Here is a 15,811-nt window from a genome sequence, read left to right on the forward strand (position 1 = left end):
ATTTTATTTTCCAAAAGAGCAGAGTTCTGCTACAAAATACAATCAACCGATCAATACAAAATAATTATACACAACTTGCTTACAAAAGGCAAAGATTGGTTAAGTAATACCCCATGCAATACAAATATTAATTAATTCTATCAGCTCGATTAATATTTTTACCCTTTAGTTGGATTCGCACAGCTTCAATAATAACCTTGAGCAATTCATCTGAAGATCTGTGACGACTTTTTAAAATTTTGTGATTTCTTTCCTCCCACAATGTGTAAATATAGGTTGTCCAAAAAATCTTCAGAATTGTGATGAGTAAGGATTTCCCTTTCCATGTTGAAGTAGCCTGATTAACCATTTCTTCCCATGTAGTGAATGTATTCTTCAAGCCATTAAGCGATAAGACGGAGTTGAACAGCAAGATTGCATTAACAGAAAATATGATTTCTTGTTTCCTGATCGATTCTGCAGTTTACATATGTCCATTCTGTTGAAATACTCATTTTGAAGAGCCGATCTCTAGTTAGTAATATGTTTAACAAAGACATCCAAGCAATCAAACTTAAATTTTTTACATATTTAACAAGGTGCATTTCATGGGACGAGTCTTACCCATGACGCATGAATGATTACAATGTCACGATTCTTTCCTTGATCGATGATTTCAGTGATTCTCCATTCATCTGTTGTCAGAACCCGTTCTTCTGTCATTAGAGAGGATGTTTGAAAAGAGAGATGGATGGAGAGAACGTAGGGTGGACAGAGGAAGAGAAGGCAACGAGAGAAGAAAGGTCACGACAGGAGTTTCTAATTTTTTTTTCAAAATAAATATTTTTAGTTTAAAAATTAAAAAAATAAACATAACACGTAACCCTTAACGATTTTTTAATAATAAATATTTAAAATATAACGAAAACAATATTATATACCTATTTTTTTTAAATCTTGAGACACCAAAACAATTAATTTTAGATATTATTTAAGTATTTATTTTTATATTAAATCTAATAATAAATAGGTGGATTATTGGTGAAGTGAAAGGCCACGTGGAGGAATGTAAGAGAAAATAGGATGATGACGACACGTTGAAGAAGGTGTCCCCTTACTATAGTCGGAGAAAGATGTCTATCAAAGACCTGCTTCTTCCCACGTGTATCACGCTCTCGTACGATAATTTTAATATACGATTAAAAAAATATATTATTAATTTTATTATTATTTTTAATAAAATTGATAAAAAATTATTGAAAACATTATTATTTTTATTGATTTTGTTATTATTAGGCATTTTACCGATTTTGTTAACATATATAATAAAGGACTACCAATTTTATTATTTTTTTCTACCGATTTTGTTATTATTAATCACTTTACTGAAAATATTAAAAAATATTAATATTTTAGATAAAAATAATAATATTTTAAATAATTTTTTATCGATTTTATTAAAAAAATAATAATAAAATCAATAACGTATTTCGTTAGTGCTGTATTAAGGATGCAGTACGCTATAACTCCCCGTGCTCTCTGCCTCATCCTTATCCACATTTCTTGCATGGAACCCACCTCTTTGGACTCGGAAAAAAATTAACTCTAATTAATTTGATTTATAATTTTATGAACTCGATATAACTTAAAAAATTAAATTCAAGTTAAGCTATAAATTCAAATTCAAATAATTTGAAACTTTTAATAATTTATATATTAATTTTAAATTAAAATCAAATAATATCATAATGTTATAACTACTTATAGCTAAATTTATAAAAGTCTAAACAATTCGACCCAATACGAATTTTATAAACTCAATTAGAAAAAAATCAAATAAAATTTTAATTTTTCAAATCGAATAAGTTAATTTTTTTTAATTTTACTTAAAATTCATATTACAAAAAAAGGTCAAAAATGGAATAAAACCAAACCTTATCTACTTGGAGTTTTTATACTATAAAACTGAAAAGGAAAGTGATGTTTAAATATCCGTACAAATTTTTGTTAAATACATTAAATGCTTTTATGGATCCAATTTATTGTATAATGCAATTTCCCTTTTATTTTTTCCATGAAAAAAGAGAAGAAATTTCCTTTTTTGAAAGGGAAAAAAATATTATATATAATATTTTTTATATTTATCAATTAATTTAGATCAAGTATTAATTATATAAAGTAATATTTGATTGAAGAAATAACCCCCTAAACCCTACAATTTAAAGCTAAGCTTATCTTTTTAATCCTACAATTTAAAGCTAACCTTATCTTCTTAGACCTACAATTTAAGGCTAAGCTTATCTTCTTAATAAAAATTATTAAAAAAATGTAAAGTACACAAACGATCACCCCGTTATAAGGTAATGCTTTATTATGTCATTGGAGTATTAAAAATTATAAAATGTCATTCGACTATAGAATATTGATTTGTTGGGTCCATTTACTATTAAAAGTTACAAATTGTCATCGACTATTCATTATGTTTCAAACTTGTCGTTTTTCCGTTAAAAATTGATAATTGTCTAAGTTGAACGGTAATATGATGATTAGGATATGATAATTGTTTGAGATTCTGATATCATATTTTATCATATCACAGTCAACAAGTTAACATTCGGTTCAAAATATTGTTAATTTTTAACGAAAAATGACAAGTTTGGAACATAATGAATAGTCGGGTGACCATTTCGTAACTTTTAATAGTCAAGAGACTCAACAAATCAATACTCTATAGTCGGAGAACCATTTTGTAACTTTTAACAGTCGAAAAACTTAATAAAATAATATCATATACTCGGGGGACCATTTGTGTACTTTACCCAAAATAATAATATTGCAAGTGAACGGTAACCTTATCCAAAGTGACTTTGTGATCCATTTTCTTTATTGAAAAAAATTTGATTTATGTCATCTAATCAACTCATTAACAACTTAATAAATGCCCTTAAATTACTCGTTAAATTCAATTAATTATTATTTACAGCGATATTCTATTGTAAATATAACAAATGATGCAACTTAAATTAAAATATATTTAAACTAAAATACATATATTTACGTATAAACAAAATTAAATATAAATATTTTGAAAATTAAAAAATCGTTAAATATTTGAACTGCTTTTTTTTAAATAATTAATTCAATGGATAATTAAATAAAAAGAGAAGAAATGTCAAAAATGTTATTCGGTGGTTGATAGGTACATTGTAGGTATTTGAAATATGATAATTAATGGTTATAATTAATAGGGAAGTGAAAGTAGGCGACACCCATAAATATATATATATATATTATTGAGTAAATAATATAATTAAATGTTTTTTATAGAAGTAATCAATTTGATTTAAAATAAAAAATATCTCAAATTATAATAAAGATTTACAATCATAATCATAGGTTAAATACATAATTAGGATAATTTTTATAGTCATTAAAACAAAACTAGTAACTTAAGATCATTTGAGGACCATACAAGAAAAGATTAAAAATATAATTAAGAAACTCGAACAAAGATAGATACAAATAGATCTGATCGTATCGGTAAATGAACCACAAAAAGGGATCAAACTATTGAACGACCATTGATAAATCGCTAATCAGACTCGAGCAACGTGAAAAACTATTCGCTAATACAAATCGGGTGTCCGAATTCAATTCGAGAGTCCAAAACAAGGAATGTCAACAAAATATCATATAAACGTCTTCTTGATTAATCGTGGTGATGTCATATCAACCCTTAAAAAAGATAAATGAAAAAAACAACCAAATGACCTAAAAATATGTCAAAAGATAAAAGAAAGTGTGCTACAAAGGCATATGAAAACGTGTCATATAAGTAGATTTATTGAAAATAAAAAAAATAAAAGAAAATAAAGAAGCAATGTAAAAAAGAAAATGACAATAAAGAATTCTAGTAGTCAGCAATCAACATTAAAGTTGATGACTTTGCCAATCAACAAAAACAAAAAAGAAATGAGAAAATACAATTTTTTTTCTAAATTAGTGAAGATGAGAAATTATTAGGAATATAAATTTAAAAAGTTATATTAAGATTTTAAGAAATACGAAATTTAAGATATAAAATTAAATCATCAATAAAAAATATAAATAAAATATATCAATTATATAAAATTTTAAGTTTTTGTACCTTTAATTCTATTAAATTTCTCTAGTACCTAAATGAATTTAAATAAAGTTTAAACATAAATTAATATTTACCCGAAATAAGTATTTATTTGGATATGAATAAGAAAATAAAAGAAAAAGAAAAGCAAATCAAAATAGTAAAAATTTATTAACCAATCTAAATAGGCCCATCACAAAAACAAATTTAAATAATATTTTGGATTAATCTTGTACTTAACTAGACATAAAACTAAAGATAGGACACTCTTGAGAGTTCCATGTGACATAATCTTAAAATTTTATGTCACCAAAGTGATTAAAATGAAGATAAATACAAAGATGAAGGATTAATGTGAAGAAAAAGGACCAAATTAAAAAAGCGGTCAAATTTAGTGATTAGAAATTGTTTTATCCCAAAATAAAACTATGACTTGTTATGATGGCGAGTAAGCTTGGCCAGGGCCCGACTGCTAGAGAGTTAACCTAAGTGCATGGCTCGGTGTAGACGGATGTCCAACGTAAATCACTGAACTTATCTTGCATGTCCGGTCCACCGAGGATGGCGCCGGTCAACTCATTAGGATTGGGTGCATTTTTGTTGAACCATCGAGCGAAGCTCATGCCGCAGTTGACGTCGGTTTTGGCTTCCGATAACGGGACCGAGGCACCCCGATGGTGCGCTTGTGTCGGCGGATTCTTACCGAACCCGACCATGTATGATCTTCCTCGTGGGTTTTGTCCTAATATGTAGTCCATCTGCATAGTTTTAAAACAACCCCTCTAAGTAGAACAAGATTTTATCCGATCCTGTTTAGAATAATTTACTATTCAAATCATTTAAAGCTCGGGTCATTTTAGATTCGAATTAAGTCGGATTCATTCACCTGCTGCTTAGTAAAATCCAACACGTGATTGGACTCGAAAGGTTTGCCTCCACAATCGATCTTCTGGTTGAATTTCCTAAGCAAATCGCCATAGATACTGAACAAGAAAGAAGCTCCAGTAACATACTGAAGGTTGGCTCCATCTCTCAAATGAATCAAACCACCTGATATTACATCAAATCAAATCAGTTCTCCAATATATATATATATATATATATATATCATTTTCATTAGAACGAAACATATATAACAGAGGAGGCCATTAGAGACCTGGAGTCATGGGAATTCTTCGATAAGGACTTTTGGGAAGTGCTGCACAAATATAACTATCAGCATGTTCCTTGAATGTATGGAACTCGTGGGTACCTTGAAAGAAAGACAGCATAATTGCAGAACATATATAGGTGAGATACTCGAGTTCAATGCTAAATATGGAAGATTTGTAAATAACGTTTAGGGTTTAAGGGACCTTAGAAAGGAGGACTTGGACTCCGGCATATTTGAGGTCCCAGTTGAATTCATCCACAACTGCAGGAACTGTTTCTTCCTTGATATACTTAAAATACGTGTCACTATGGATTGCTGTGTAAAGCCAAGCTGCCGCCCAAGACAGCTCATCCTGAATGTGTTCCACAACCATGAAGTTATGGTTATTGAGGTATATATATATATATATACACACATGGAATTGATCGATCGAGAGGTTTACAAGGAAGCCGGAGAAGGAGCAATAGAAGGGGCATTCTCCGTCGAAAGTTTTCTTGTGTTCGTCAGCGAATTCAAAAAGCTGCCGAGAAGGAAAACAATTTTAAGGTCATGGAATTTGCAGTTAAACAGGAAATGAGAAATGGTCATGAACGAAAACGCATATACATAGTGTTGGTAAAATAGACTACTGCAAAACGAGGCATTAGCACTGATAGGAAAGATATATATTGAAATATATAAATAAAGAACCGATTAACCGTGTCGTGGTATTAACCACTGCCTTAGAAACGAATTCGCCCCGATGTGTGTAATCGCTGCAGCAGGCGGACCGTCCCCCGAGGTTAACACGGTCGCTCCGAATTCCGTACACCCGAAACCGGAGTGGACTTGGTGGTATTGCTCTTCTCTCAACTTAAACAACACTCAAAAGAGAGGAGTGTTTCAAAGCAAATGATTGCTTGGGATTATCACAAAGTGAATGAAATTACCCTCTATTTATAAGCTAAATAATGAGGGTAAAATAGTCACTTCAAAATCACAATTTAATTCTATTAAACATAGAATTAAAAACCATTAAAAGTCTGTTACAAATTGAGCATTACCAACATTCCCCCACTAATGCGAAAGAATTCTTTCGTAAAGATGAGAGCAATGAAGTTAAAACACGAGAAGAGCAATAGCGAGATCAGTTGCTTAAGCACTAGTGAACGTATCTGGAACTAGTACATAGTGATGATGAGCAATCTTTCTCTTAGATAAGTGAAACTAGTCTGGAACTTTCTAAGATGAGGGTAAACTCATAACACACAACTAACCCCTTCATCCACCTGAGTCCTCGATGTGTAAGATATATATATACCAAAGTATATATTTGGCCATCTTACCTCAGGATTCTAGTAAGTGTGCTAGAAAAATGGCCCAACATTTTTCATAGAAGGCGGCTAACCCTTCTCACTTACATAGGTTATTTCATCAAGTTTATCTCAACATAAACCACCCTTTAAAAAAGGAATATGAAATAATTAAGAGCTTTTATAATAGTTCAACCTCACAAAGGGTATGGTGACTTTTTTCAAGTTCATTATAAATGAACCACCCAAACTCTGAGCTAAGAAGTCATTAAGAATAAATATTCAACCTCATTTATCGGTAAATTCAATAAGTCCTTCTCACTAGAACCATCCAAATACTTGGATTTGAATTTATTAAGAGTTTAACAAACTCAACCTTTCTGTCGGTAAGTTCATCATTTCCTACCCACTCACTCTGGGTTATGAACTTATTAAGAATAGATATTCAACCAAAATCGGTAAATTCATCAAGTCTTTCTCACTAAGACCACCCAAAGCCTGGGCTATGAATTTATTAAGAGCAATTAAGCTCATCCTGGGCATGCACATTATTCATCATAGGGATAGGCAGTAGGAATGTGCACTATGAGTCTTTCCATGGTTTCGTTTGACCACATGGAACTTAGATAACTAAGTTGGGTATCCACCATGAATTCCTTAACCAATGGGCTTTAGACCCATCCCCTCGATGAATCTAAGACCAGCTTCCGACTTAACCCTTTGGTAAGTGAATCTGCTAGGTTCCTTTTCGACTTCACATACTCTAAAGAGAGCACTCCATTCTTTATCAAGTGTCTAACTGATTCATGTCTTATACGAATGTGTCTTTTCTTACCATTGTAAGCTTGGTTCTTAGCCACACATATCGCAGCTTGTGAATCACACAACAATGAAACTGGAGGAGTCGGTCTTCCCCACAACGGAATATCTGCTAACAAGCTTCTGAGCCACTTGGCTTCTTGCCCAGCTAGGTCAAGAGCTATAAACTCTGACTCCATGATAGAACGAGCAATACAAGTCTGCTTTGATGATTTCCACGAGATCGTTGCTCCACCCAAAGTAAAAACATACCCGCTCGTAGAGCTTACCTCATCATTATCAGAAACCCAGTTGGCATCACAATATCCTTCAAGTACCGCAGGAAAGCCAACAAACTCAAGTTTCCAATCCACAGTACCCTTAAGATACTTCAGTAAGCATTTAAGCGCAATCCAGTGCTCACCACTCGGATTATGAGTATATCTACTTAGTCTACTCACATCATAAGCAATATCAGGCCGAGTATAGTTCATTAAGAACATTAAACTTCCGATTAATTTAGCATATTCAGTTTGGGAAACACTACTTCCTTTATTCTTAACTAGATGTATGCTAGGGTCATAAGGAGTTCGAACAGGGACGACATAAAAATTGTTAAATTTCTTTAGCACTTTCTCTATATAATGTGCTTGACATAAAGAAAATCCCTTCTCAGTTTTGGTAACTTTGACTCCTAAGATTACATCAACTTCTCCCAAATCCATCATCTCAAATTTAATGGACAAGAAACCGTTTGTTTTGTTAATGGACTCAATGTTAGAACTGAAAATCAACATGTCATCAACATACAAAACTTATGATGACGCAATCAGTATCAAACATTCTCGAATACACGCAAGCATCCGAACCATTCACTACAAAACCAAAACTAAGTATAGTTTTATGAAATTTCTTGTACCATTGTTCTCATATATTTGATGTACTTGTAACTTATGAATGGAGACTAGTGCAAATAATGCATGGATCATTGAGATGTTCATAACAGGAGAGTAAGGATCAAAGTAGTCTAAAACAAACTTTTGAGTGAACCCTTTGACAACTAGCCTTGCCTTATACCACTGGATCAAACCATCTGGTCTCATTTTCTTCCGGAAGATTCATTTGTTACAGATTGGTTTAAATCCTCTAGGCAAATAAACTAATTCTCAAGTATGATTAGACATTATCTATTCTAGTTCATCATTAATAGCGCTTTTCTAGAACTAGTATCGATAGATCTTATAGCCTTTTAGGATCCTCTTATAATATTTAAGCTATATGATCAGAAAGAGAGTCTAAATCATTTATCTCAGAAATAAAGGAAGTGATAAAATTTGGTCCAAATAGCCTTTTACTTCTTCTAGTCTCGAAATCAATTTCTTGAGAAGACCTAGCAGAAATACTAGAAGAAGTTGATAGAATATTTTCTATTTAAGTTTAAGCATTTAATCTACATTTTAAGACACCCCCCACATTTCTAACATTTTAGGATATCCATAAGTGTCTTGTAAAACTTGTAAACAAATACTCACTCATACTAGAGTAAAGTTTGTTATGAGTTTTAGCCATAAAACTATATTTTAACAAACTCAAGTTTTGTTTACACATAATTATATTCTCAAAGTTTTGAGAAGTTACAAATCATTAAGATTAAAATGCATAAACCATTATGAAATAAATAATCTCTTTTCTTTCCTCTACTTAGGAAAATCACTTAAAGAGATTTAATAGCTACAACACACTCTTAGTAGCAATAGTGTCTATCATATTTTCATTCATGATATTCAACATATTAGCCTTAAAGAGATCATCATATATTTTATTTACTATGACTAAATTTGGTATTCCACTCAACCAAATTAATCTATACTCTTTTAACTTCTGCACTAAGTTTTAAGAGTTTTTATCTTGTCATAGTATTTTATAAATTGGAATAGTGAGCATAGTAATGAACAATGCACCATGTAGGTTTCTATGAAAGAGAGGTGGTGCACTAGGCACGCTTAAGTACCAAGTCTTCATAGAACCAATCCTAGACATGCACTTTCATACTCATCACACTATTTTCCAATAAATTATTTGTGAATTTCCTCTTTCTTTAAATAAGATCTCTTTAAAGAATTATGCTTGATACTTTTACTCACAATAGTATCTTATTAAGCATATATATTTTTTGGGCTCACACTACCACCTTAGCCTTAGTAGTATTACCTTAGTCTTTGCTAGTGGTTTATGTCATTTCGTAGTATTTCCACTAAGTTTTACAGACTAACTCAAAGGCACATCTATACTAAGTCATGCATCATTATAAGCACAAATTAATAAGTAACAAGTCTAAATAGTCTGACCTCGCAGGTATAATTTTAATTTCCAAATAGACTTGTTCACCATGCATACAACATCATTCTTTGCATCATCATTTTGAAGAATCTTCTCGTTCAAAAAATCATCATCTTCATGATTCTCCAAAATTGCTACCATTCTGTTATCTTTATAAATTTCTCAAAAGAAATTATTAGTACGGTAAAAAATAGATATAATTATTTTCACCTTAGTTTTCAGGAACTATATTACCCCACATGGGAATAATTTATTTTATATCTCCACATGAACCAAATATTATACATGCAAATTAAAACTTTTGCCATTCGACCATTCCAATGTTTTGAATAACATAACCCAAAATATTAATAATGTACCTTGCAATTGGATATATCTTACCATATTAAAACATTGCACTATGGAAAATGTAACATACTTCCAACAGAAATTGCAATTCTTACCTGCATTTCTTTCATAAGTGCATACTTGAATGTAATTCAATTACCAAAGTATAAACAACAATTCTCACTATTTTATTATAAATATCGTTCAACTTTAATACCATAATTAGCATTAAAAACTGTCTTAATTATGATTATAAATCCGTTGAATATTAATTCATCTTAACGTCAATACCATTTCAAACGTTAAGACAATTAATAACATTAAGAGATTTTCAACGACTTTAAAATTTTAAAAGTCATTAAAACAGAAGTTTTAATCATACTAATAATGATATTAAATATTTCACCAAAAAAAAAAAACTTACCAAAGCCCCAACGCCACCTAAACTCGGGCTAAGAGATGGTGTTTGTTGACGTTTAAAAGCAATAACCGACTAACTATTTGGCCTTTTATTCAATATATAAAAAACTCATAACATTTGGTTTTAACGCATATCATGCGTTTTTTTTTTAAATTGCAAAGAATTACTCACTGTTTTATAGCCTTCGCACTAAAGATTAAACTCGACATATTTCTTTAGCAATTTTGTAGGCAGGTAAAACATATAAAAACATTTTTGCTTCCAGTAACAAGATAGATCAAACCTGAATTCGGATTAAAGATCCTTGTAACGATGATCAATCATGACAAGTATTCTTTCAACAGCAGTAGAAATTCGTTTCTAAATTGTTGGTAAAATAGACTACTGCAAAACGAGGCATTAGCACTGACAGGAAAGATATATATTGAAATATATAAATAAAGAACCGATTAACCGTGTCGTGGTATTAACCACTGCCCTAGAAACGAATTCGCCCCGATGTGTATAATCGCTGCAGTAGGCGGACCGTCCCCCGAGGTTAACATGGTCGCTCCGAATTCCGTACACCCGAAACCAGAGTGGACTTGGTGGTATTGCTCTTCTCTCAACTCAAACAACACTCAAAAGAGAGGAGTGTTTCAAAGCAAATGATTGCTTGGGATTATCACAAAGTGAATGAAATTACCCTCTATTTATAAGCTAAATAATGAGGGTAAAATAATCACTTCTAAATCACAATTTAATTCTATTAAACATAGAATTAAAAACCATTAAAAGTCTGTTACAAATTGAGCATTACCAATACATAGGTACCAGTTTGGCTTTGCTAAGGAGATGACGCGCATAGGGAGCATCGATGCGTCTAAAGACCATTGAAGCAGCGGCCATCGCGGCTGAAGTTTCACCTGCAATCTCTGTTCCGGGGTTGTCGCTATTGATCTGCAGAACAGGCATTGGACCCTTCATATCCTCTGGTGTTACCCAATATTGATGATCCTTTTCAGGGTCACCAACCTTTTTCCCCCAACAACAACATGGAAACAAATCATCAAACATTTTGAAACAATACGAGGATCAGTTTAAACTTATGCAATCGAACATAAATGAAATTGGCATATTCGATGATCATTTTTACGTGCACATACAATCTGTCGTGTTTAGCAGCGGCTTTCAGGAAATAATCAGTGCCCCAACGAATCGCAGCACGAACATTTTCCAACTCACCAGCAGATTTTAGCTCGGATTTGAAAGCAATGGCGGACCATGCCAAGGTCGTGATCGTGAATGCCATCGGCAACCCATACTTCACATTGTCTCCTGCATCATAATATCCTCCCACAAGGTCCTCCTGCATTCATTCAATCATAAAATCAAACACCAAACACCTAACACTCAAAACCAACATGCATGCAGACCAAAGAGACAAAAAAGGGTACATTTGCATCTTTGCCATCGTCGAGACCAGAGTCTCCTCTCCAGGCTAGCCTATTATTGGGAGGCAGTTTCCCTGATCTTTGTGCTTCCAAGAAAATAAGTGACTTCGAGAGAGCTTCCCTGTAGTCAAAATCATGGCCTTTAACAGCGACTATGTACACTAGAAGAAGAGGCAACCATGCTACAACAGATCCCATGAAGACACAATCGTTCCAAAAACAATTTAATATCTAAAACCAATTCTAAGCATTGGGTTTCGATTATGGAATGAGCCAAAATGTGATTTTAAAGGTCGAGTTCATCTCCGGAGAGAAGAAGGCCTACCCGTATTTAGGCACACTAAACATGGATTATCAAGAACGTGATTTGTTTGTGGAGTAACGAGGGGTTCCCCCTTGCTCAAAGCTCCACCCCTCATCTTCTTGCCTGCAAAAACTTAACTTAAAACAATACATTGCATTCTTCCCATAATTTATATGTGTATATAAATAATTGAACTTTCAATTGTTTCGATGAAAGCATTGAAATTTTAGTTTGTTTTAATTATATCATTAAACTACTAATTAAGTAATGATACGATGACATAGATGACATTATCAATCTGATATCCCACCAAAACAACTAATGTATTTTATAAAAATAATATATCTATATTATAAATAACGTTTTATTTTTGTAATATAAATTACAAATAATGTTTACAAGATTATATTATGAAATTATATCATTAAAATAAACCTAAACTGCCTCTCCTTTTCTTCATCTTAATTTTCTTTCAATATTTTTGTGTCGTTTTCTTCTTTCTTCTTTAGTTTTGTTTAGTCGACGACGGCACCAATTTTAAATCTTAATATTGATTGTCGACTGTCGACGATTATTAGTTCTCTTTTTTATATATTATGTCTTTTTTTAGTTTTTAAAATTTTAAATAAAAATTTATGTCCTTGCGATACTTTTTTTTTCTGTTTTTGTGATACATTTTCTCTGTTATTGTGGTACGATCCTTGTGATTTTTGATTCATTTTTCATATACTTAGGTCGTTTTGGAGTCGCGTATAATTTTACATAAGTGGAACATTCCCACAAATATATATAATATATTGTTTCAACAATATATAGTGTAAGGGGGCATCTATTTCAACCTACGATTATCCCAAACCTACAAAGAACATGTGTTTAAAACTATCCTAACAAAAACCATTGCAATGTTCTGCATTGACTTCTCCTGATTCTCCCCATTGTTTTAGTTCATCAGCCAAACCCCCCCTGAAAGTACAGTATAAACATCCATGAAAGACTCGAGCTCCTCGTGCCGGTATCCATTTTGCTCATCTAAAAAACTGAAAAAAAATAGTGATGAAAAACAAGAGCCACTTCAGCATCTCCTTATGATGCTCGCGACGTTTCGGCCAATATCCTCTTTTGCTTGCTCGGACACTGGGAAATCTCCGATGTACATGTCAAAGAATGCCCCTGGCACACGACCAAATATTAGAGTCAACACAGTTGAAGGTGTAAAGGAATGCCAGGACGAAGGGATTTTACTTACTGCATAAATCCTTGCTGTGGACAGGTCCAATCTGGTTACCTCCGACTGCAAAAATAATACTTTCGCTATAAGACACAGGTATACTTCTTACAATATTTCGGAAACAAAATGCCAATTTTCTAATAGTTGGATCATTTGTTTAACTCATTTAACATGGCACAAACAACCTGAGATGATTGTCTTGCTAAAGTTGTTATTGTCGGAGAAGGGATAAACAAAACAAGAAAGAAACTTACTTTTGGTTATTAGTTGTCCATCAGTTGTCCTTTGAAAGTCAATTATTGTTCCCTGCAATATCCGATAGAGTTAAGTTGACTTGCTGCTACATTAGATCAAATAGAGAAAAGACAGTTGAAGGATGAAGGATGAAGGATGAAGGATGAAGGATGAAGGGGATTTACCGCAGGTAATGGAATATCTTGAGTGAAGTAGGAACCGAATGTACTGAGACAATGATAATCTGTGTTGGGATTTGTCTGGTATAAGTTAATAACTTTGTTAGAATTCTTGCATATCTAGAAAAGAAAAGAGAAAGAGACAAATGGGGAAAGGAAATAAATCCACTGACTTCAGTCGCTTACCTTTACTAAACGAGCACGAAGAGATTTTTCAAAAGCACTGCAACATACATGATTGAAGTCATTTAAAGGGGCATGCAATTAGACCATCGAGTTTGCAAAATCTTAAAGGGTGCAGGAAATGGGGAAAAAGAACTTACTCTCTAACTGTATTGACTTTCATCCCGTTGCAGTTTACCACTAGCCTAACGGTCATACCAATATCCTCCCTGCATATAAGAAAAGATTCATGATATAATAGACAAAGAAAAGACATAGTCTGCAAAGATAAAGGGAACAAGAATATAGGACCGAGCCTAAAACCTGTCCCAACTCTTGAATTTGAAGTCGAACACACAACTTATGAATGTTCAAAGTCCTTATAAAAATATATAATTTACCATCAGTTCAGCATGAATATCTTAAATACCTAAGAAGATCCTGATAAAAATCATTTTGTTTGTTTAGTTCACCCACTGGAATAGAAGCATACTTTGCACCCAATTTCTGGCAAACAGAGTACGGATGAATATCTATGGAAGGAAACAGAAAAACAAGTATGAGTTGTTGAAGCACATGGAAAAGCACATCATTAATAACACAAGGTAGGAGGAATGAAGCAAAATCCACAAGTACTTACAAAAGCCAAATGCATACACCTTCAAAGACTTAATTTTGATTATCTTCATGGTTCTGGAACCAGTACCTACAAGCACCTATAAGCATAGAGACATTACTCAAGTTATTGAATAAAAAACAGATAAAAAGCATATTGTAGAGGATTGATACAGCATTGTCCTCAATGTTTTACCTCGGGAGCTAAACTGGAATTATTCCATGTATCAAATATGTTATCCAACATTGATGGGAACTCAATGCCAGTCCTGGGTTCAACAGCATGTCGTCTTCGGTTCAAATCTAGAAATGATAGACTGCCACATCCTTGACCAACTTCACAAGGCCTTCGGTCCATGCATTCTGGCATTTGGACTTCTGTGTTATCAAGGGGAACAGCTAGTACCTTCGAAGATCTGATCACATGAAATCAAATAGCTTAATAAATGAGAAACAAAGTTAACAGACAAACACGACGCAGAAAGATAAAAAGACAATGTAATTTGTGGGGGGATAAAATAACTCACAAGTTATCTAATGGTGGTATCACAGCAGCAGCTAATGACAGTAAAGGAATGTGCTGGAATGCTTCTGCTTCTCCAAAGAAGTTCCTCATTGCATAGCTCGAAATTTTACCAATAACAAGTGGGGCGACAAACATGCCTCTTGAACCAGAAGCAAAGTAAAATCCAGCAATATTATTCTCACAAGAAGCAATGTGCTTAACAAGAGCTGAAGATCTGCAACTCCCAGATTTCAAACCGCGTTGATTACCAGATGATATGTCCCTGCTCGACTTCGAGGTCGACATAGTAGAGAACCAAAACAGAACAGCCCCTGTAAACTTCGACATGCTAATAAAAGCTTCTCGAAATGCGAGACTACCAGGCACATACAATTGTTTAGAATGGAACAAAGAGCTGTCAACAAACGAACTAAACTGCGAAAACAAATGAGCTCCCAAACCACTCGAAACAAAGTTCTCCATTGGAAAAACATCCGGAGACCCACCATCTAAATCCACGAAGAAGAACCAATTATTTGACATAATTTAGACTTCAGCTAAATGCCCAATTCATCAACCTTAACCCTCAACTGAGCAAATTGGGTGGTCAAATTCACCACCCAATTCGAAATAATGCACCTACAAAGAAAAAAGAAAATGACGATCCAGTTAAAACAAACAAAGAAAATAATCAATAAGTAAAAGCACCCAAAGATGA

The 15,811-nt window shown here is 32.9% G+C and overlaps 1 protein-coding gene and 1 pseudogene across 2 annotated transcripts; both read right to left on the reverse strand.

The window, feature by feature from the left end:
- Window positions 1–4,512: 4,512 nt before the first annotated feature.
- On the reverse strand, window positions 4,513–12,064 carry LOC120147459 (annotated as a pseudogene).
- Window positions 12,065–13,078: 1,014 nt separating this feature from the next.
- Window positions 13,079–15,653, reverse strand: LOC120147640 (fatty-acid-binding protein 2-like). Of its 2 annotated transcripts, XM_039160959.1 has the most exons (11): window positions 15,592–15,653; window positions 15,116–15,558; window positions 14,785–15,004; window positions 14,614–14,689; window positions 14,404–14,506; window positions 14,135–14,203; window positions 13,998–14,034; window positions 13,818–13,892; window positions 13,653–13,704; window positions 13,417–13,461; window positions 13,079–13,340 (listed from the first exon to the last, which is right to left on the reverse strand). In XM_039160959.1, exons 1-11 carry the CDS (start codon window positions 15,634–15,636, stop codon window positions 13,243–13,245), a joined length of 1,263 nt encoding a protein of 420 aa, XP_039016890.1. In that variant the 5' UTR covers window positions 15,637–15,653; the 3' UTR covers window positions 13,079–13,242. The 2 variants fall into 2 exon arrangements, with proteins under 2 accessions (XP_039016890.1, XP_039016889.1); XM_039160958.1 differs by having other exon boundaries at window positions 15,116–15,636.
- Window positions 15,654–15,811: the final 158 nt, after the last annotated feature.

This window comes from Hibiscus syriacus, unplaced genomic scaffold, assembly GCF_006381635.1.
Source record: "Hibiscus syriacus cultivar Baekdansim isolate YM2019G1 unplaced genomic scaffold, ASM638163v2 tig00110940_pilon, whole genome shotgun sequence".
Classification (NCBI taxonomy): Eukaryota; Viridiplantae; Streptophyta; class Magnoliopsida; order Malvales; family Malvaceae; genus Hibiscus; species Hibiscus syriacus.

Coding starts and splice junctions, on each gene's coding strand:
- LOC120147640 (XM_039160958.1), bottom strand. CDS start 15,636: ATGTCAAATAATTGGTTCTTCTTCGTGGATTTAGATGGTGGGTCTCCG. Junction 14,035..14,134: donor AAAGTCAATACAGTTAGAGA/GTAAGTTCTTTT, acceptor TGTATGTTGCAG/TGCTTTTGAAAAATCTCTTC. Junction 13,705..13,817: donor AAGATATTCCATTACCTGCG/GTAAATCCCCTT, acceptor CGGATATTGCAG/GGAACAATAATTGACTTTCA.